The 23,372-nt window shown below is 33.8% G+C and overlaps 3 protein-coding genes across 4 annotated transcripts; 2 read left to right on the forward strand and 1 right to left on the reverse strand.

Annotated features, from left to right (window-relative positions):
• The first annotated feature begins 1,799 nt into the window (after window positions 1–1,799).
• Window positions 1,800–5,117, forward strand: LOC136061174 (beta-glucosidase 12-like). The gene is made up of 7 exons (XM_065775087.1): window positions 1,800–1,915; window positions 3,200–3,455; window positions 3,797–3,912; window positions 4,055–4,266; window positions 4,360–4,391; window positions 4,745–4,847; window positions 4,974–5,117. Exons 1-6 carry the CDS (start codon window positions 1,815–1,817, stop codon window positions 4,784–4,786), a joined length of 759 nt encoding a protein of 252 aa, XP_065631159.1. The 5' UTR covers window positions 1,800–1,814; the 3' UTR covers window positions 4,787–4,847; window positions 4,974–5,117.
• A 1,774-nt stretch (window positions 5,118–6,891) lies between these two features.
• Window positions 6,892–8,472, forward strand: LOC136061151 (beta-glucosidase 12-like). Its single transcript, XM_065775088.1, has 5 exons — window positions 6,892–7,124; window positions 7,218–7,249; window positions 7,697–7,799; window positions 7,926–8,034; window positions 8,173–8,472. The coding sequence occupies exons 1-5, from the start codon at window positions 6,917–6,919 to the stop codon at window positions 8,339–8,341; spliced, it is 621 nt and encodes a 206-aa protein (XP_065631160.1). The 5' UTR covers window positions 6,892–6,916; the 3' UTR covers window positions 8,342–8,472.
• Window positions 8,473–17,522: 9,050 nt separating this feature from the next.
• LOC111988810 (putative disease resistance protein RGA1) lies at window positions 17,523–22,699 on the reverse strand. Of its 2 annotated transcripts, XR_002880471.2 has the most exons (3): window positions 19,944–22,699; window positions 19,270–19,378; window positions 17,523–17,899 (listed from the first exon to the last, which is right to left on the reverse strand). XR_002880471.2 is itself a non-coding variant. In XM_065775089.1 (2 exons), exons 1-2 carry the CDS (start codon window positions 22,515–22,517, stop codon window positions 17,813–17,815), a joined length of 2,661 nt encoding a protein of 886 aa, XP_065631161.1. In that variant the 5' UTR covers window positions 22,518–22,699; the 3' UTR covers window positions 17,523–17,812. The 2 variants fall into 2 exon arrangements, 1 of the variants encoding a protein (XP_065631161.1); XM_065775089.1 differs by lacking the exon at window positions 19,270–19,378.
• Between the last annotated feature and the right edge of the window lie 673 nt (window positions 22,700–23,372).

Genomic DNA, 23,372 nt, shown 5'->3' on the forward strand with positions numbered 1-23,372 from the left:
AAATAGGTTGGAAATAGCAATCTTGAAATAGATGAGTAAATAATGAACAAGGCTATGTTTGTCAAAGCTGTGTTTAAATTTGCTGTCAAATGTTTTTTCAAGAGAGAAAAAAGCTATGTTTGTCAAAGATTAACAAAGAAAGAAGATAGTGGTTAAACGAAAGCCGTTTAGTCTTTTTCTTACTTAAATTGTTAGTAGTTTTTGTTGGGTGCAAAGCACCGTGTGGGTCCAACCCACATGCCTTGTCAAGAGCTCATTTGATGAGCATGTCACTCTTGTCTTCCATGACTAGTGAGAATTCTGACTTTTCTTAATGAAAAGTGAAGCACAGCGTGTTGGACACGTTGAAGGAAAAAAAACAAAAAACAAAAAGAAGCCAAAAAGAAAAGAGAGGCTATTCGGCCTTGTCGGAAGTTGAAACAAAACAGAGAGCCATTTTGGCTACTTTGCGTGAGTTTCAGAGTGAGCAAGAAACACAGAGAAAGAGAGCTCTAGCTTGAGAGGTGCAGTTCGGAGAGATAGAGAGATACATAGTGAGAGTGTGAGAGAGTTAAAAAGAAAAATGAGATATTTTTTTTTGCTCAAATTACACACAAGTAAAATAAATTGGTGGAGTTGTCCAGAAGTTTTTGAGGACTATAATTATGGAAAGTTGGAGTATTCAGAAGAAGATTTTGCTACTAGGCTTGTGGTGAGATTGTATTTAATTTTTTTTTTTCCATAATATTGTTATTGCTCGGTAGTCTTTAATTTTAATTCACACATAGATATTGAGGAGATTTAGGATTTTTTACCCAACAGTTTTAGATCTATTCTAATACCCGTGGTTCCAGGCTGTTAAGTTTGTTAGGATTACCTTTTAGAGAAGATAATCACAGGTTCCTCTGTTTTTACTGTATTATATAAATAAATAAATAAATAAATAAAAATCTTTTTACAGAATAATTAATCAATCCAATCAGAGAAATTTTCTCAAGCTAATCAAAGTGACAATGTATTTTGGAGGATAGCGATAGTCCTATGTACAATGCCAAACAATCAGTTGAAGGACAGCTATGTTGACTAATATTGCCTTTCCTTTTCCTCTTTTTTTTTTTTTTTTTTTTATCTTAAGAATAACTCAGAGTCATTGGGCAATTCCTCCTTGTCATCATCTGTCCGCTAGTTATATATGTGTGTGTGTATACGTGAGCGTGTGCTGCTAATTAACTCGTGTTTTGATTTTTTTTTATAAAAAAACATTTTTAGGTTCCAATTATGTTTGCTACATGTACTTATTAAAAAAAAAATGATGTTTTCCACATGCTTTTTTTTTTCCCCCTAATTATTCAACATATCCAACCAAATACAAGATAATCAAAATATAAGAAATCATCATTTCAAAATTTTCAAACAATATGCTTTTATTTGATTATACATTGTAGGGAGATGTTCGGATTATGAAAAAGATGGGCTTAGATGCATATAGATTCTCAATCTCATGGTCTCGAGTACTGCCAAGTAAGATTATCCTTTTCATGATCCCATAAAAGGTTAGATCCATCTAATGACAATGACATAAAATGGGTACATCAAGTACACATCTTAAGCTGGAATAGAAAAACTATTGTTTTGTGACCATATTATGTTCCTAACAATCTCATTTTTGGGACTAATTTTAGAAGGAAAACTATCTGGAGGTGTGAATAGGGAAGGAATCAAATACTACAACAAACTATCAACAAGCTCCTAGACAGAGGTCATGAATGATTCTTAAATTCCATCATATGTCATCAACTTATCATGCATTCGCTATTAATTCACAGTTGTTTGCAATGACTGAATGCAGGTATACTCCCCTTTGTGACCCTCTTCCACTGGGATCTTCCCAAGCATTGGAAGATGAGTATGGTGGTTTTTTGAGTCCTCATATTGTGTAAGTGGTTATTTACATTATGATTGACCATTTTATTCATTTGAATTCTAATTAGTACACTTTTCATAAATTTTATAGTGATTATGATGAGTAAAATTTAAAATGATGGCCCATTTTTGTAGATAAGGAATCGCCGGGGGGGGGGGGTGTGGGGTGGTGGTGTAATGATTGTGATTATTATTTTTTTTAGTTAATGACTTATTTTGTGAAGTTGCTAGATCATTGCCTTACGGAATTATTGGGTTTGATATAATTTGTCAAGAATATACAACTGGTTTTTTTTTTTTTTTTGTGTGCGATTATGATATGATACATTAACGTAATATTAACATACTTCATTCTGTTCCCAGTATAACCCTTCTGTCCAATTTGCTCCACTAAAATGATATCTTTTTTAAAAATGAAAATATTAAAACAAAGAGTGAGATTGGACAAATTTTGATGGAATGACTGCATTGAAAACATAATAAAAATAAAGGATTGAAATGAGAAACGTGGAATTTACAAGTTGAATTCAAAAACTGTAAAGTTAGAAAGTGTTTCATTAATTTGTAACTTAGTCATTATTTGTAGCAATCACTTAGCATTATTATTATTATGGACAAAATTTAAATACAGTACCTTATTAGTTATTGTACCTTGGGTTTCTCTTTTAAAATTCAGTTATATGACTACTTAACTAAAAAATACATTTTCATCTTATAAGAAAAAAGCCACATGACAGAATCTTAAGAAATGAACCTAAAGAATAGCACTTAAGTATTGTACCTTGGGTTTCTCTTTTAAATACAGTACCTTAGGTACTTATGGACAAATTTTAAATACAGTACCTTATTAGGTACTGTACCTTGGGTTTCTTTTTTAAAATTCAGATATGTGACTACTTAACTAAAAAATACACTTTCATCTTATAAGAAAAAAACCACATGATAGAATATTAAAAAATGAACCTAAGGAATAGTACCTAAGTACTATACTTAAATCTTGCCCTATTATTAATATTATTATTATCCATTCTCAAATGCCAAGAGCTTTATAGCTCAATTAGTTGACACCTCCTGGTATTTCTATTAGAAATTGGAGATATTCAAGTTCAAATCTCCTTTCCCCGACTATTGGATTTAAATAATATTAAAATAGAGTTTTTTCCTATTTGGATAGATAGGCCTTCTAGATCTATAACTAAATCTTGCTATAAATGATGTGCTAATGTACAAATGCAAACATAGTTAGTGTAATGTCAGTTATTAAATAGTTTGGTGACTTTTGCATGTATATGTTTAGGGATGATTTTCGGGATTATGCTGAGCTTTGCTATAAAGAATTTGGTGATCGTGTCAAGCATTGGATCACACTAAATGAACCATTGAGCTACTCCAATGGTGGTTATGTTACGGGGGATTTAGCACCAGGTCGATGTTCTAGTTGGCAGGAGAAAAATTGCACTGGTGGAGATTCTGGAACAGAGCCGTATTTTGTATCACATAATCAACTTCTTGCTCATGCATCTGCCGTTGAAGTGTACAGGCAAAAGTATCAGGTTCTCTGTACCAACTATTTTATGCTTATTTTACTACTTTTTTTTCCTTGAAAATCGTGCTCCATTCAATAAATATGGTTGCATTGCACTTGATACAAGACAATCTAAGGTACTTCATTTAATACTATTTGCAGTATATAAACTTTGATAAATTTGCTAAGTTAAACTTGTTTTTCAGTATTAGTAATTGAGTAAGCATTTATCTTTTCCATTTGCATGAGATTTGGATTAACTTTTTTGTTGAAAGCATATGAATTAATTTGTTAAAAGTTGATAAAAATACGATTCCACTAGCTTGACTTGAGTGTCTTTTTAAATAAGCAAGCTTTCACTATGTGCAGGAAGCACAGAAAGGCTTGATGGGTATATCCCTAGTTGGAGACTGGGTTGTGCCATACTCTAACGCGACGCAGGACCAAGATGCTGCGCAAAGAGCCCATGATTTCAGGTTTGGATGGTAAGTATACCAAAACTACATAACTCTTTGTTTTGGACATCTATTGCACCATTTGCTAGTTATTTACAAAGAATAGAAAAATCCTCTGCTTTTTTAATATAGTAGGTTCAATAAAGACTTGAAATTTCGTGGCTTGTGGCAGGTTTATGGATCCCCTAACCAATGGTGACTATCCACATAGCATGCGATCTCTAGTTGGCGACCGATTACCCAAATTCACAAAAGAGCAATCCAAGCTATTAAAAGGGTCACTTGATTTTCTAGGGCTAAACTACTATACTACTAATTATGCAGCTGATGCACCCAAAGCTGAAAAGCCAAGCTACTTAACAGATTTGCGAGCTAATCTTTCTTGTACGAACTCAATTATTTGGATCTATGATTTCGATTTTCTTATGTAACTCATAGGTACTAACAAGACCATGCTTTTTGCTTTTATTGTGGCAGCTAAGCGCAATGGGATCCCCATCGGTGCAGAGGTGTGTATGAATTGGATTTTAAGTTGTTAATTTGTTATTGTGAGTGGTATTCTCTATTCCAAAGCTCCACCAAAAATAACACCATTCCTTGCCAAAAATCTCTCTATTTTTTCACCTCCACTCTTCACCTCCCTTTTGGGCACGTATCTAGCCCAATATTTGAGTCAATACATTTTAGCCCATTAATCACCACAATTAAAAAGAATAAAATAGTCTCTCTTCTTTTCAATGTGGGATTAAACATTTTTCACTAACTCCTCATCTCCTACATCTTTATATTTATGTTATAATATTTATTCATTTTAATTATTTAATGCTCCAACATAAACTTTTTCTATAAAATGACATTTCAGGCTGCTTCCAGTTGGCTCCATGTCTATCCCAGGGGAATTTGAGATAGTCTATTATACGCCAAGACAAAGTACAATGATCCACTAATTTTTATTACCGAGAATGGTAATTTTCTTTTGAAGTTTTCAATTATGGTCATATAAAGTTATGGTGCAAACCAGAAATATAAAATTTGAAAGGAATGGTAGTTTGATTTCCATTTGAATCTAATAATCTGCCACCATAATATAGGGATTTCTGAGTTCAATAATGACACATTGTCGCTTAAGGAAGCCCTTGCAGACAACTATAGAATTGATTATTACTATCGCCATTTTCAATATATACTTAAGGCTATCAAGTAAGTTGAGAAGACCTCTCTCTTTCAGATCTAATACAAATTTTGACTTTATATTATTNGGGGGGTGGTGGTGTAATGATTGTGATTATTATTTTTTTTAGTTAATGACTTATTTTGTGAAGTTGCTAGATCATTGCCTTACGGAATTATTGGGTTTGATATAATTTGTCAAGAATATACAACTGGTTTTTTTTTTTTTTTTTGGGTGCGATTATGATATGATACATTAACGTAATATTAACATACTTCATTCTGTTCCCAGTATAACCCTTCTGTCCAATTTGCTCCACTAAAATGATATCTTTTTTAAAAATGAAAATATTAAAACAAAGAGTGAGATTGGACAAATTTTGATGGAATGACTGCATTGAAAACATAATAAAAATAAAGGATTGAAATGAGAAACGTGGAATTTACAAGTTGAATTCAAAAACTGTAAAGTTAGAAAGTGTTTCATTAATTTGTAACTTAGTCATTATTTGTAGCAATCACTTAGCATTATTATTATTATGGACAAAATTTAAATACAGTACCTTATTAGTTATTGTACCTTGGGTTTCTCTTTTAAAATTCAGTTATATGACTACTTAACTAAAAAATACATTTTCATCTTATAAGAAAAAAGCCACATGACAGAATCTTAAGAAATGAACCTAAAGAATAGCACTTAAGTATTGTACCTTGGGTTTCTCTTTTAAATACAGTACCTTAGGTACTTATGGACAAATTTTAAATACAGTACCTTATTAGGTACTGTACCTTGGGTTTCTTTTTTAAAATTCAGATATGTGACTACTTAACTAAAAAATACACTTTCATCTTATAAGAAAAAAACCACATGATAGAATATTAAAAAATGAACCTAAGGAATAGTACCTAAGTACTATACTTAAATCTTGCCCTATTATTAATATTATTATTATCCATTCTCAAATGCCAAGAGCTTTATAGCTCAATTAGTTGACACCTCCTGGTATTTCTATTAGAAATTGGAGATATTCAAGTTCAAATCTCCTTTCCCCGACTATTGGATTTAAATAATATTAAAATAGAGTTTTTTCCTATTTGGATAGATAGGCCTTCTAGATCTATAACTAAATCTTGCTATAAATGATGTGCTAATGTACAAATGCAAACATAGTTAGTGTAATGTCAGTTATTAAATAGTTTGGTGACTTTTGCATGTATATGTTTAGGGATGATTTTCGGGATTATGCTGAGCTTTGCTATAAAGAATTTGGTGATCGTGTCAAGCATTGGATCACACTAAATGAACCATTGAGCTACTCCAATGGTGGTTATGTTACGGGGGATTTAGCACCAGGTCGATGTTCTAGTTGGCAGGAGAAAAATTGCAGTGGTGGAGATTCTGGAACAGAGCCGTATTTTGTATCACATAATCAACTTCTTGCTCATGCATCTGCCGTTGAAGTGTACAGGCAAAAGTATCAGGTTCTCTGTACCAACTATTTTACGCTTATTTTACTACTTTTTTTTTCCTTGAAAATCGTGCTCCATTCAATAAATATGGTTGCATTGCACTTGATACAAGACAATCTAAGGTACTTCATTTAATACTATTTGCAGTATATAAACTTTGATAAATTTGCTAAGTTAAACTTGTTTTTCAGTATTAGTAATTGAGTAAGCATTTATCTTTTCCATTTGCATGAGATTTGGATATAATTTTTTTGTTGAAANAACTACATAACTCTTTGTTTTGGACATCTATTGCACCATTTGCTAGTTATTTACAAAGAATAGAAAAATCCTCTGCTTTTTTAATATAGTAGGTTCAATAAAGACTTGAAATTTCGTGGCTTGTGGCAGGTTTATGGATCCCCTAACCAATGGTGACTATCCACATAGCATGCGATCTCTAGTTGGCGACCGATTACCCAAATTCACAAAAGAGCAATCCAAGCTATTAAAAGGGTCACTTGATTTTCTAGGGCTAAACTACTATACTACTAATTATGCAGCTGATGCACCCAAAGCTGAAAAGCCAAGCTACTTAACAGATTTGCGAGCTAATCTTTCTTGTACGAACTCAATTATTTGGATCTATGATTTCGATTTTCTTATGTAACTCATAGGTACTAACAAGACCATGCTTTTTGCTTTTATTGTGGCAGCTAAGCGCAATGGGATCCCCATCGGTGCAGAGGTGCGTATGAATTGGATTTTAAGTTGTTAATTTGTTATTGTGAGTGGTATTCTCTATTCTCCCATTTGAAAAAGAAAAAGAAATATTGTGGCATCATTTCATTAGAGTGAGTATTGTATGACTAAAACAACCTCTACACAAAGTGTTCAAGCCCAAAGCTCCACCAAAAAGAACACCCTTCCTTGCCAAAAATCTCTCTATTTTTTCACCTCCACTCTTCACCTCCCTCTTGCGCACGTATCTAGCCCAATATTTGAGTCAATAAATTTTAGCCCATTAATCACCACAATTAAAAAGAATAAAATAGTTTCTCTTCTTTTCAATGTGGGATTAAACATTTTTCACTAACTCCTCATCTCCTATATCTTTATATTTATGTTATAATATTTATTCATTTTAATTATTTAATGCTCCAACATAAACTTTTTCTATAAAATGACATTTCAGGCTGCTTCCAGTTGGCTCCATGTCTATCCCAGGGGAATTCGAGATAGTCTATTATACGCCAAGACAAAGTACAATGATCCACTAATTTTTATTACCGAGAATGGTAATTTTCTTTTGAAGTTTTCAATTATGGTCATATAAAGTTATGGTGCAAGCCAGAAATATAAAATTTGAAAGGAATGGTAGTTTGATTTCCATTTGAATCTAATAATCTGCCACCATAATATAGGGATTTCTGAGTTCAATAATGACACATTGTCGCTTAAGGAAGCCCTTGCAGACAACTATAGAATTGATTATTACTATCGCCATTTTCAATATATACTTAAGGCTATCAAGTAAGTTGAGAAGACCTCTCTCTTTCAGATCTAATACAAATTTTGACTTTATATTATTACTAATAATATCAATATGGCGTATTAACAATTATGAAAGTTGTTATGTCTGAAGTCCAATTGATCTATTTTTTGATGTAGAGATGGCGTTAATGTGAAGGGATATTTTGCATGGTCATTATTGGACAACTTTGAATGGGGTGCAGGTTATTCCGTTCGGTTTGGCATCAACTATGTAGACTACAAAAATGGATTGAAAAGATATCCGAAACTGTCTGCACGTTGGTTTAAGAAATTCCTCAAGCCATAAGATGACAAATTTAGGACTATACTCATGTTGAACTATATAGATACTACGGATATACTCATGTTTAAATAATGTCTCTAATCTGTATTCAATAAATTAAAATAAAATAAAATTAATGTCACTGTTTACAAACTCGAATGCTTCTTTTGTATATATAAAAGCATATATTGTTTGGTTTCTCCTTTGGGCGAAGCCATGTACGTCGTTTCCAAATGCAGTCTAATTTGAGTCCCAAAAGCATAAGCATAATTTAGAATCATTGTGAATCATCTTATCTGGCTGCTTGCCTGCTTTCACAAAAATAGGCCACCCAGCCTTAATGGTTGTCGAATTACTCAGAAGACCTAGTGGACTGGCCAGTACTTGGCTATGGTTTGGATCACAAATATGGGTCACATTTAACAGATAGTACTCGATCCCAAATAGGCTCCTTTACTGGTGTATTGAGCTTAGTTGAAATTACAATGTTTCTAGGTCGAGAAGCTTTAGGCCCAACCCGTCTCTTCTCACATCTCACCCCAACATTTATCCCACTTAAGGAGTCACCATTCTTCTCAACAACAAAATAAAATAAAAAACTTGAAGTAATTAATATTAATTATAAGTCCCAGACCGCATGATACAGGGAAAATAAAAATAATAGGTGAGATTAATTTATAAGTGTTAGTCTCAAACTCTTTTTAAAATAATGTGAATATTTTTTAACAAAGTATGGTTGATAATTTCAGTTAGTTAATACGTGTACGTACGTTTCTTTCAAAGTAATTCAAATGAGAAGTACAATTACCATTTTATTCGTATAAACGTAATATTCGCCTACGTACAAATACACAGCATATAAAAAGCAAGAAACCAATTCAATTGGTGTGAAAGATCTTAATGCATATATAAGATAAAATATGTATCATTTGTTTTAATGATAAGGATAAACTGGTCAAAAAAAGTTAAAATTTAAAACGTATGCTCCAAAAACTATAAGACTATTTCCAATTTCCACCCTGCTATACTTATTAGAAGTCACAACCAATTTTTCTTGTGCCTCCCAGTTTCAACTTGCAACGCAACTATATAAGTGCTATCTATAATTTACTCTCTTTATTTCTTTTACTTTTGTTTTTTAATTTCTTTTTAATCTCTCCTCAAACCTAGTTATGATTTTTTTTTTCCTTCTTCTGAATATATCCGGATGATTTAATATTATATTCTATTGAATCTATTATATATATTTATTATAATATATATATATATATATATGCACTATCTATTATATATATTTATTATGATATGTGTGTGTGTGTGAAGTCAATCAAGTGATATTGGAATGTGTGCTTGGTATATATGCAAGCCAGGAAAAACTGAATAATACAAGTCTAGGATTGATTTAACAATGCTCCTCGGATTTAGTCCGAGGTGAAGGTTTATACTTGTTCTTGTACGACAATATTCTCACTCGTTCTCTCTATTTCTCTTCCTTGCAATTCTTGATCCCCTTCTTTGTAGGGATCTCTTTCTTTTATATAGTATCCAAGTTGTATCTTAGCCTTCCACTTGGAGGGTCAAGGCTTATTTCTTCTGATACTTGTCCTATCAGGGCCTTATTAGAAGGTTTCTCTATTAGGTTGTGAGCTGTGATAATATCGTTTAGGAGTCATTCCATCATTAATGTGGCCAGTAAAGTAGGTGCAAAGCATTAAATGTGAAGGTGATAGATGCTTTATTTGTACTTTTTCTTCATTTGCTTAATGACAAACCTTTCTTCCTTTCCTCGATTGCATGTTTGGTGGTCGTCAGAACTAGACCTCGGCCCTTTCGGAGTCATATCAATATCCTCGAGATCCTCGAGCACTCCAATCTTCTTGGGTTTGTGGTTGTGTTATCATATTTGCNAGGCAATTACTTTTAGCTAAAAAAAAAAAAAAAAAAAAGGAAATGCAAGTCTAAAACTCTTCCCAAACCTATAAAAAAAGAATTTAAAAAAAAAGAATGAAAGAAAATGCATATCAAAGTATCAAAGTATCATTCAAGGTAAAATATATATTAGTGTGCAAAAGAACTACAAACATCCAAGATAATTAAAAATTAACAATATCCACACACACACACACAAAAAAGAAGAAGCTTCATGTGAGGATTATGCTTAATTATGTTGTGAAAAGTTGAACATATGAAAAGCAATGAATTTAATTTTATATATTGAACACTATTATGCTACTTAAATCTCATACTAAACTAAGAAAATCTACAAAATCTATATAACATTATAGTTACATTGGTTATGTTCAAACACCCTCTTCTTGAATTATCAAATTATTAAAAAAACATTAACCCTCTTCTTCACTTTTTACTCAAACTTGTTTTCATGGCTCATATTTAAACAATCGCAGCAGAAAATTTTCTATTAATAGTAAAATTTGTGTATACACAAATTACAATCTCATGTAAAAAACTTTTTTTCATGGCTCATATTTAAACAATCGCAGCAGAAAATTTTCTATTAATAGTAAAATTTGTGTATACACAAATTACAGTCTCATGTAAAATGTACATACACATGCTCTATACCTCTAAGGAAGGAAACATCACAAACCCTTTATATATGTGGGTTAGTTTTAAAACAAACTACATATATTCCAAGTCTGATAAGCCAACTCAATGGTAGAAAAATGTTCTTTATAAAATTAGATAGTAACATATTTTACAAAAGGAGGCAATTCTTTGTAACTTTATCTTGCTGCTCATATTCTGTAGTATACAACAAAGTGATTTATCTATCTAGGTACAATGGGCAATAGCATTGGCTGTTCGTAAGAATAATTCAATACAGACAAATGAGATAGAAAAGAAAAAAAAAAGTAACATAACAAATACAAAAAGTACCACTGTTCCAGCCCTCCAAAACTCCATAAACAAAACCCTTTACTAGCCCAAAAATACAAAAAGTTCCCTCCTTTCCACAAATCCAAAAGGGCTGAGACTACCAACAACTCCCCACAATAGTCAGACAAACCTCTCAAAGAAACCCAAAGAAAGCATGACCAAAAACATATAAAGCTTCCTCCTTTTTCTTATTGAACCAAAAAACGCACCAAAGGTAGTTCCTTTTCCAAATTCACTCTAAGAAACCAACAGAACAAAACAGCAAGAACATATACAACAAAGCAAGTAGCAAGGCATGGAAGCAAAAGTAAAAAAGGAGATATGAACAAAAAGCGGGGCAAAGAAAAGAAAAGAGAAAGAAGCAAAGATGAATCAATAACATTTCCCCAGTTCGTTTTTACTTTATTTTGTTTCTTCTCTATATTCAACTATTGATGATTTGGGAACTAATCTATGTGGGAAAACAAATCATGCCATATGAACACTATTTAGGAATTCTATCAAACTCTTGTGAGAAGCCAATAACAAATCTGGAAAAGACTTCCAGTTGGAATTCTTTCAAACTCAGGTTTATTTGCCTCCATCTAAAACAACCTCTCTAACAAAAACTTAGTAGTCTCAATTTTCAAAATAGAAACGAATACTTATCCCAATGAAAAAAAAAAATTGGAAACAACTGGAGCTTCAGTTTCATAGGAGTATATTGTTCTCAACAAAAAATATTTTGGGGTTTATGTGATTTGTGACTGCTTGAAACCAAAACAATATGAGCCATACTATAGTATTTCCAACTACCATAGTGACTTGTTTTGTGGAAGGTACTTATTATTGCACCAAGCCCGACCTCTAAATCCTACCCTTATGCTCAATTATAAACTACATCTAATCCTAATTGGCTTTTATGTTTAGAATTATATGCAAAACTAAATCAATTAGGCTCCAAAAATAAATATATAAATTCTAATATAAAGTTAAAATTTTATAAAACAAACACGAATTCTAATATCAAACTCCAAATAAATTATATAACTTGCAACAAAGAAACCCAAAAAGGAAAAAAAAATTAAAAAAAAAAAAACTATAGTAGCTAAATATACAAATAAAATAGTAATTAAAAGACATTGACACGCAGAAATTAATATCTAAAACTAAAGAAGCATACCTTGCTCAAAAACTTTTTTATTTCTATAAGATCAAACCTGGCTTAGAAAACCTTAAATTAAAAGAACACAATTTAAATAGATTAGTAAACCCAATGGCCAAATAAAGAAAACAGGTAAGAGGGAAAATCCTAAAATTATATTAAAAACATCACTAACCATTTTAAAAACTCCAAGTGATGAAAAATGGCAACCCCCCAACTCAACAACATCTTTGCCAAAGAATGCGTACTATGACACATCTCCAAACCTACAATTTAAAAAAAAATAAAAAATAACCTCCATATATAAGAAGGAAATTTAATGAAATTAATTATTCCCAATGAGAAAAATACACACACAGCCTTGCATGCTTATATACATATAGGGCAGGACAATAGCTAATCATAGCCTCACTCTCAAGCCATTTTTGAATTCAAACATGTTCCAATTTTCTCTAACAAAATTAAAAATATTTTGCTAAAATCTACATCATAAAACACAAATAAATCATTCTATCCACTATAGTGACAATTTGTGAATGCATTCATGGGCAACTAAACAGGCCTAAGAGATGTGCCTAATGAGGGAAACATGCAAAGAAGAATCCATTATCAGGTCTAATGTTATTTGCCTTAGTCAAATAATTCAATAGTCAATAGATTCATAATTTCTCTACAACTAAAAGTAATGGCTTATAGGTATTTATATTGACCAACTCATTCATTTCCATTTTTGATACCTCCGCCCTTCACCTCCCCCTTACCCACATATCTAGTCCAATATCTAAGACAATTTATGCTAGTCCATTAATCACCACAATTAAAAAGAATAAAATAGTCTATCTCCTTTTTAATATGGGATTAAACATTTTTACTAACTTCTCATCTTTCATATTCACTCTCACGTCTTTACATTTATGTTGTAACATTTATTCATTTTTAATTATTTAATATTAAAATGCTCCAACAACCCACATGGGTCAACTTCAACTATGATGCTCCCAAACTTTTGCTACTAGTGTGGTATTATCGGCCATGGTGAGTTGGTGATTGAGATTGCAAAAATGATTGAAGGAAGAAACAAGATTGATGAAGGAAGAACAATATGAAACAAGGATGAGAGTGACATAGGACATTCCACACCAAAAGTTATAGTTATGATAATGGCACCATGACCAAAAAAAAGAAGTTATTCTTTCAAAGAAGCCACAAAAGACTAACTGTGGAAGAGACAAACACACAAGCAAGACAACCAAAGATGGAATTATAGAGAAGCATAATCAACTACTAGACTAGAGAAAAACCCTAGGTTTCTCGAGATTTGACACTAAGCTTAGAGAACATGGGATCTAAAGAGGTGAAAACTTTGAAGAATCAGTGGACCTGAATATGGAAATATGTGGGGAAGGAGTAATTAGGTGTTTCGGGGTAAATAAATGTTGTGCTCCTTTCTCTTAAATTCATATTAGGGTCCACCATAAATGTAAGAGAAGGGTGCATCGCGTTACCATACTCTGAAAGTACCTAATAATTTTTCATGGGTAAGAAGGAATTATAGTGGGAAAATCGGAACTCACCAAAAACATTATTTTCACATGTCTAACTAACCCGAGGGTTGTAGTCATTGTGAGCCATGAAAACGCAACATGCCACACATGAAAATGAAACTATTATGGCTTTGATGTGCCAAGTTGCCAACAACCAAAAATGAAATGGAAAAGACTCGCCATGTCATATGGTTACATATAATATTTTCATTACTTTTGAAATTTTTCGCTAAATGAAAAATAAGAGGAAGGGTAAGACAACTTATATGGAGTTGAATTTAGACATAAGCAAAGCCTATGCCTGTGTTTGGATTCCACGGCAAGTTGCGGTACGTTTTCCATTTCACGTTTTCTCCTTTTTTTTTTTTTTTTTTTTTTTTTTAACACATTTAAAAATTATTTTGCTACAGTGTTTTCAGCAACAATCAGTTTTTAGCAACTTTCAGCAACAATAAGTGCTATCCAAACGGACCCTATGATTTGGTTGAATGGACTTGCCTAAAAGCTATAATGAAAAAATAGGTTTTCATGATTAATGGATTGCCTTGGTCAAAGAATGTATAACAACTGTTTGATGTTCAGTATTAATAAATGGGGTGCCTTGAGATTTATTTTTATCCGTTGCAAGGTTTGAAGGAAGGAGATCTATTGTCCCCTTACCTTTTCTTACTTTGTTTTAAGGGCTATCGCCTATGTTGAGAAAGGAAGAATTAGAACGTACTCCGTAGCATTCATGGTGTGGCCATAAGTCATTGGGGCCCTCGCATAGCAAATATTTAGATTGTTGATGATAGCCTCATCTTTTGTTAGGCATCATTATCTTCTATACTTTTGGATATTTATGAGCAAGCATCTGTGGAAAAACTTAATGGTGAAAAAACAGTGTTTTTCTTTAGCAAAAATGCCCCATTATCAACCTGATTGCCATTCAAGGTGCTTTCAAGATCCAAAGAATAGGACACTTTGAAAAGTATTGAGGGCTTCCATATTGGGTGGGAAGGGCTATGAAAACAACTTTTTTAAAGATTACGTATCGAGTGGGGCCAAAGTTACAGAGTTGGAAGTCGAATTACTTTTCACAAGTGGGACATGGAGTCTTTCATCAAATTTTTGGCTCAAGCTATCCCGACCTATGCCATAAATTGTTTTTGGCTTCCGAATGATTTGTGTCAAGAATTAAACTCCATACTAAACAATTTTTTGGTGGGTGCGGAGGTAGTCTGAGCACAAATATCATTAGTTGAGTAAAAGTTAGGCAAAAGTTTGTCGAGTGAAAACTGAAAAGGTAAGGGGGACTGGCTTTAAAAAATTACGGTATTTCAACTTGGTCTTATTAGTGAAGTGATGTTGGCGTTTGGCGCACAATACATAATCCACACTGTACATAGTTCTGAAGTCGAAATACTTCCCTACTACAAGCATTTTGTCAACTAAAAATTCAAAAGCATGCTTCTTTTCCTTGGGGAGAGTATTGCCTGTGCATGCTGTGTTTTAGAGTGAAATTTGGCATGATAGATGGCTGCCCCAGCTAACGATTTTCATTGTTGTTACTCGTGGCGAGTCCTACTTGATGATGCTGCACTAGATGATCTCGTACTGCCACAAACCCACAGCTCGAATGCACAACTTATAGTAAGTGTTTCCGTCGTTTGAAGCCAAGATCATTAAGTCTAATCCATTGAGCCGAAGCATGACAAATGACATGCTCATCTGGGTTAAATGAAAAATGGTGTGTATTCAGTTAAGAGTACATATCATCTATTGGTTAAATCGAAAAGGCAGGATTTGGTGGGCTAGAGTTCGTCTGGTGGTAAAAATACTCATCGATGGCAAAAACTTTGGTCAATCGTGGTTCTAAATAAGGCTTACTTTCATGTGGAGCGCATGTCAGAGTATTCTCCCTACAAATACTCTTTTATATGCAAGGAAAATTGGATCAAGCACTGAATGTGAAGTTGTTTTGATGGTACAAAGTCAGTTGTCCATGTGCTTTGGAGTTGTCCATTTGCAAATTGCAATACAGGTGTAGAGTACTAGTCCTATCTCTATGGATAAAAGGATTTTGATTATCTAAATGACTTTGAGGTACTGGTGGCCTTAATGCTTTATAGAAGGGATTAGTTGGATTGAGATATTTCCTACATAACGGCTTGGCTACCATGGTGGAATAGAAATGAGGCAAGATGTAGACATGACCGACGAGAAGCTTCTATAGATAGCTTGATGGGCGAGTACTTAAGCTGTTGGAGTTTTTGGGAGCCGGATAACACCCACTGCATAATGAGTCTCCCCGGATAGTGCCAAAGTGGAGGACTCCCTTGCAAAATGTTTTCAAGATAAACTTTCATAGTTGCCATGATCCAATGACCAGAACAGTGGGAATTAGGGTGTTGATAAGGGATTCTATGGGATCAGTTTTAGTAACTTTGGCAGTCCAATCTCACATGGGATGCAATCATGATGAAGCAAAGGCTGTTGTTACGGTTCAAACAACACCAAAAGGCGATTGCATTGCACTTGGATAACAATATAAGAAGATAAGGATGTTAGTTTTCAAGTTGAATTTCAAATAAGATTCTGCAGTAGATCTGCAGTAGATTAGGATGAGAATTTCTGCAGTAAATCAGGATTAGGATTAGTATTTGTATATCAATTCAAAATATTTTATGAATTTGTTGTGATGAGGATTATCTACTCACTAATATTTATATACGTAAGAATTATGAATGAAGTAAGTAGAATTAAACCCAAAAAGTCTCTCTCTTTCATTTAACATTAAGGAGATTAGTCTTCTCAAATTGACTAAACTATCAAATTTTATTTTTATTTTCCCAGTTCACAACAGCTGTTTTGGTGATCCAGGTAGTTCATTTTTACAGGCGAGTTGGGGTTCCTTCAGTTGGCTTTTGATAGCAAAGTTCAAATAGCAGCTCTTAACTTCACTGATGTGTTGATTATCAAAAAACAAAAACAAAAAACTTCACTGATATGTCTTGGGAGTGCAGGGTTTCTACTGGATGAAGCCAAAATGAAGGCTCCACAGTTCCTTTCTGCAGAATTTCATTAGTCCCATTTATATTGTATTGGGGCTGCCTATGCCCTAGCTTTATATGCTCAAGACTGTTTATTTGAATCAGTTTGGATGGGAGATGTTCCTTCAACCAATGCCAGTCTTATAATTGAGGATGTTTCCAAAGTATATAGTTTCTGATATATTAAAACTCTTCTTTTCTGTCAAACTAAAAAACAAAAAATTTGTTTAAGTTTGGTCCAAGTAAGAGACTAATCCAGTCTTGGCTCAAATTTTATAACCTGGAGGCCCAGCATAGCCCAACCTGATCTTCTAACTCATAACTCACACTCTGCTACGGACCAGATTGCTTAAAAGCTTTTAAACTAGAATTGAGCTTAGCTAACAATCCCATATTTCAGAACGGTCCAATTTAGACTAATTTGCAAGATTATCCAAGCTAGAATAATAAGTTTTACTTATTGTCAATTTTAACCATAATTATCTGTAGAGAGCCATAGTTTTAACACTAACAAAGGACTATAGAGATTTAGGCTTAAAATTGATGTATTCCAGATACAAAATGTACGAAATACCAAACACCACCCAAGTGAAATCATGTAATTAATTAATTTGAATAATTACTATAGTAATATAAAATTTGTAATCTTTAAATACTATGAATCCTAGCCAAGAAGAAAACTCTCCCCACCCCCTCTTCCCCTCTTTTGATAAGTAACCAACAAGAAAAATTAATGCAAGTCATGCATTCCTGTACAAGAAATGGGAAAAGAAAAATTAAAGATAAATACATTACATTTGCATGTGGTGGTGTAAAGGTATTCTACTTTATTGAACGTCTTTGGAGATGATCCAAGAAGACCTCAAAGCTCACATCGTCAGTGAAGATAAACATCTCCTCCCAGTAGAGGACCATTAGAGTTATATGTAGCCAAAGGATTCAATTTTGCTAAAAGAAAACAAGTCTGCAAAAACCATGATGTACATTAGTGCGCACTAGCTCCTACATGGGCATTAAAGTAATGATTTATTGAAAAAAAAATGAAAAATGTCCTACAGGTATAGTCAACAATATAGTATTGATTAAACCACAACCAAACATCAGGTACTAAACTGATGATTTCAATAGTACTAAAAGTTGGCTTTTTAAGCCAATGCCAAACGCACACTTAGCAAAGCACAAAATTCATAGTTGCAACATACAGCACTTGAGAAGACACCATATGTTTAAACCAATAAACACCTCAAATGCATTATGCAAGTAAATATATAGACCTAGCAACTCTTTAAAGCATTTCTCTCTCCATTTTCCACATCATGATTTTCACTCATATAAAGTCACTCAAAAGATGGTAGTCAACCATAAGCAGTGGCCCATTACATCTTAAAGATGAACAAATTAGATTCTTCCCTCTAGGTTATGGTGCAAGCCTGCATTGACCACCATTTGTCAACGAAAGTCAACCTAGCAAGGGAAGACATCTTTTATAGGGAGGATAGGAATGAAAAGCAAACCGACTCTCCCCCACAAATACAATTTAAACCATTGTTTAACATGTTTGTGGAGTTAAGAATTAAGGAGTAACTTGGAGGCCATGGAGTTATCATTATCTTTACATCAGACAAACTTGGAAATATCAAAATATCATTTTTTATGAATTATAAAATAAATAGTTCCTTCACATAGTACCACATGGTGGTCAAAACAAGGTTACAAAATCACAATAGAAGAAAATCTTAAACTGCTAAAATTTATAAAACAAACGAGTTCAGCTCCTAGAGATCAAATATATATACACAATCAAATACTACACATCAACTGATTTATAATTCCCAGACACAGTACCATATGTCTGAAGTTTAGCAGATCTAGAAACAGAATCAAAGAACTAAAATAAAACAATCCAGTGTACCCAACCAATTATACGGAGAACTAAATACTACACATCAACTGATTCAGACCCAGAATACAATAAATACAGCTTACTCATTGTCTATGATCTTGTCACATAAATTAGATTATCATTTAAATCCTACCAACACCACCTCACTTTTGCCACAACTGCATTTAACATGAACAGCCTCACAGTAACCAATTTCTATATTTTGGATCTAGTATTTGGTTCGTAAACCACTGCAAGAGGTCAAAGTTGGTTCCTGGACCTAAACCAGGTGTCGCCTACCAACCATCTGCCTCCGGTCCACTCAGTTAAGGCATACTCCTAAACAACAATCTTGTGTCTAGAATGGTGAACTCACAATACAAAATCACAATAATGGAAATATTTATTTATTGACAGGCAAATCAAAATAAATACAATACTTATTTACTTACATCTCTTAATCCAAATTGCAATGAAGAAGTTCTTTCGATTTCGGACAGTACATGTGACTTTGAATTGAGCAACACTTGCATTCTATTGGTTGTGATTTGTGTTGAACTCCTTAAATGAAATTTGCAATCATATATATAAGAAACTTAAGGTGAAAATAACACTAGGAAAACTGGGAGCTGAGATTCTGGCAATTGCCTCATGTTATCTGTAAGGCTTTTGCATTCAGATGTTCCTACATTTATTAATATGATCTGTTTAAACTTATCAAAAAAAAAAAACTTATTCTGTTCAATCAAGTTTTGGGTGCCAATACTTTTCTAGCCTTAGTTCGAAACAAAATGTTCCAAAAACAAGATTTAATTCCTCCATGAATTACATAGGATTCAATGTTACTTCTTCTCTTTTTCAATTTTCTTTGTTAAGAAAGGGCAACTGAAAAATAAAGGTTTAGAAGACTGCTTTAGTTTTGGAAATTCAATTTTATCCAAAAAGATATTTTAAGTTTTAATTAATTACTTTAAATATAATTTGAACAAAAAATGCTTCGAATTTTTTTTTAATGAAAAGGGAGTTTAGGTTTCGGAAATAGAAACTAAGCATTAGCCATTATTTAGGATTCGATAGATACCATTGTTAAAGCCATCATAGTACAAGAAGTCGAATATGCCATTACCTCATCATCGCTGATGTTGTCATCTGTGTCTATTGAACTTCCATTGTCCTCATCAATAAAAATCTTTGGTACATGTGAAATCTTGGCCCAATCTTCTTCTCTACATTTTCTACTCAAATCTGGACAGTCTTCAATCTTCAATTCTCTTAGTGTGGTGAGAGCTTGCATTCCCTCTGGAAGAGATGACAACTTAAGGCAATTGGTAATTTTAAGTTTTTGAAGTGATTTTAGACGTGGTAGCCACACTGGCAAAGCAGAAAAATTTTCACAACATTCAATCTCTAGGCAATGTAAAGTGTTGGCAGATGCTTGGAGCCACTGGGGCAAAACCTCTAACTTGGGTAAATTGACAATCTTCAATATTCGGAGGCTCAACTTCAAATCTTGATAGTCTTCTCCCTCCATCAAAATAAGCTCTTTACAATTCCCAATCCACAAGAACTCTAGGGCAGTTAGGCTATTGATACTGAGTGACAAAGATGTCAAATTTGGACATTTGCCAACAATTAATGTTCGAAGATAGGCGAGGCATCCGTCCATCCCTCCAAACAGACATTTTAGACGTCCACATGCACCTATAACCAAAAATCTAAGAGAATTGAAGCAACCTTCTCCATTCTCCGACATGCATGTATGTTTTGTTGTAACCATCAAAAACCTAAGGCTGATCATGTACCTCATATCTTTGGGCAATCGTTCAAGATTTTCGCAATCAGCAAGTAGTAAAGTTTGCAAACTGTGCAGTTTGCAAATGGAATTAGGAAGTCGCTTAATTATGCGATTACCTGATAGGTTGAGATATCGCAAAAGCTTCAAAGTACCAATAGAACTTGGCAACACCTCAAAAGATGATTCTTTGAAATTAAGCACTCGCAAATACTTAAATTTTAAGATGCATGCTTCAAATAAGGACACTGGTTGTTTAGTTTCAAAAATAATAGTCCGAACTTTACTCAACTTCTCTAATTGCGTTGTAACTTCTTGGTCATTGTCAAAAAAGAACAAATGACAGACTTCTGCAGAAATGGAGGAATCCTTGGTCACCATTGAACACTCACCTTTGGCAATTGAGAGTGCAAGATCATGGACAAGATCATGCATTTTAAAGGTATGGAAGCAGATTTGTTGCACAACAAGATCTTGAAAGAAAGATCTTGACAACAACTCCTTGATATACAAGTCACCAACATCTTCCAACTCTTCGTTTTCATTGCCAGGTGATTGAAGAATTCCATGAGCCATCCAAAATTGAATCAATTGAAGATTAGTGAATACATAATCCTTTGGAAACAGAGAACAATAGGCAAAGCATTGCTTCAAGTGAAAGGGTAATTGGTTGTAGCTGAGCCTCAATGCAGGTAAGATGTCACCCTCCTTTTGTTCTAAATTCCATATCTCGTTATCTCTCACATATTTCCACTCACCTTCATCAACTTTTGAATAAAGTAGTCCAGCTAAACTTTTCACCGCCAATGGAACCCCTTTACATTTTCTTACGATTTCTCTTCCAATTTGCAAGAGGTTTGGATATTGATTTTCGTCTCCTTCTTTAAAAGCCAATTTGACAAACAAAGAAAAACAATTCTCTTGGATTAGACCATCTAAATTGTATGTGGGAGCAGAGCCCATAATAGTAGCAACAAAACTATTCCGTGTTGTCACTATGATTTTACTTCCATTGCAACCGCTTAGTAACAAATCTTCCAATTCAATCCATTTGTTACGATCCTCATTCCAAATGTCATCCAAGACAAGTAGAAATTTTTCATTTTCTAAAAGTTTTCTTAAGCGAATTTGCAACTGATCCACACTCAAATTCTCATCAATTGTACCAACTGCAGATTTAAGGATTTCTTTTATCAACCTAGTGACATTAAAATTCTCAGACACACACACCCACATCCTCAACTGAAAATGGCTAACTACCACTTCATCGTTATACACCAACTTGGCAAGTGTGGTCTTCCCTAATCCTCCAATCCCAACTATAGGAATCACACTAACATTTCTGCCAGCATCTTGGTGCATCAAAAGACGTATGATGTTGTCTTTATCTTCATCCCTACCAATGACATTAGAAGGATGAACATAGGAGTGAGTCATGTCCCTCTGGTGCATTGTTATACTCCCATCTTCAAGTCCTTGAGCAAGATTGAATTTATCTTTCTTATCTGCAATATCATCTACCCTCTCCCTAACACCCTTGATTTTATTTGCCATTTCAAAACGGAATGCAAGCGGATTATTAGAACTAGAAAAGAAATGACACACCTTCTTGCTAGTGCTCCCGTATCTTTTCATTGCTTCCTTCTGCAAAACTCGGTAGTGAAATTCATCCAGCACATTCTCGGCATCATTAAGAACATCTTTGAGCTCCCCTAGCCAATGGTTCAGCCTATGGTCACTTGCCTGCTTCTCCTCAGCATCTAAGAGTACAGCTTTGATGGCTGAGACTGTGCTCTCAAGCTTTGTCAGATCGTTTCGAACGCCCCATGCCAAGCTGAGCTCTTGGTAAATAAGGGGTCCAATCAGCCCCAGGAGCTTCACTGTGACGCCATAGGTAGTTTCAGCCATGTTCTTGAGGTAGTAAAGATTAAAGACAGACGAATTTCAGCTGCAAAATTTGGTAAAGTGGGAATAGGTAAAGTGTATATTTGGATGACTGACTTCTTAAATCCATCTTTACACATTACGCGTGGAGGGAGTTGGTGAGTTGACTTGGTGAGTACCTTTCACGTTGTTTGGTGGGCTTGGGAAATAACAAAGAGACCACAACTACTGAGTTTTGATACAACTTCGGCGCAACTTGGAGTTGAGTGGTGAATTTATAAATCTACCATTTCTACTAATGTAGGCAACGTAGGCAAGTTGTAAAAATTGTGGTCCTGGCATTTTTTAATAATAAAAAGAATTTTATTAGAGAGATCACAAAAACTTATGTAACAATTTCATAACTTATCACATGGGAAATTGTGAGTGATGAGATGTGTACACATGGTATATAATGGACGGTGGGGAATGGATGTGATTGAAAATTTCAGGCTACAGAAGGCAGCCCAAGCCGTGAAGCCAACAATTTTCCCTCGGTAAGTCCAACTTGATAATGCTATACATTTGAGGATCTCATAGTAACAAATCCTCTGTGAAAATGCACAACTTCCAGACCAAGTGTTTTGTCGTTTGAGGCTGAGATCATCAAGTCTAATCCATTGGGCTGAAGCATGAGAAATGACATGCTCATCTGAGCCAGAATGAAAAATTGTGTTATTCAGTTAAGAGTGCATGCATGTCAGATATTGGTTGAATCGAAAAGAATTTGGTGGGCAAGAGTTCATTTGGTGATACAAAAACTAACCAATGGCAAAAGCTTTGACAAATGGTGGTTACAAATAAGACCGACTTTCATGTGGAGAGCATGTCAAGGAATTC

This window comes from Quercus suber, unplaced genomic scaffold, assembly GCF_002906115.3.
Source record: "Quercus suber isolate HL8 unplaced genomic scaffold, Cork oak 2.0 scaffold_104, whole genome shotgun sequence".
Classification (NCBI taxonomy): domain Eukaryota; kingdom Viridiplantae; phylum Streptophyta; class Magnoliopsida; order Fagales; family Fagaceae; genus Quercus; species Quercus suber.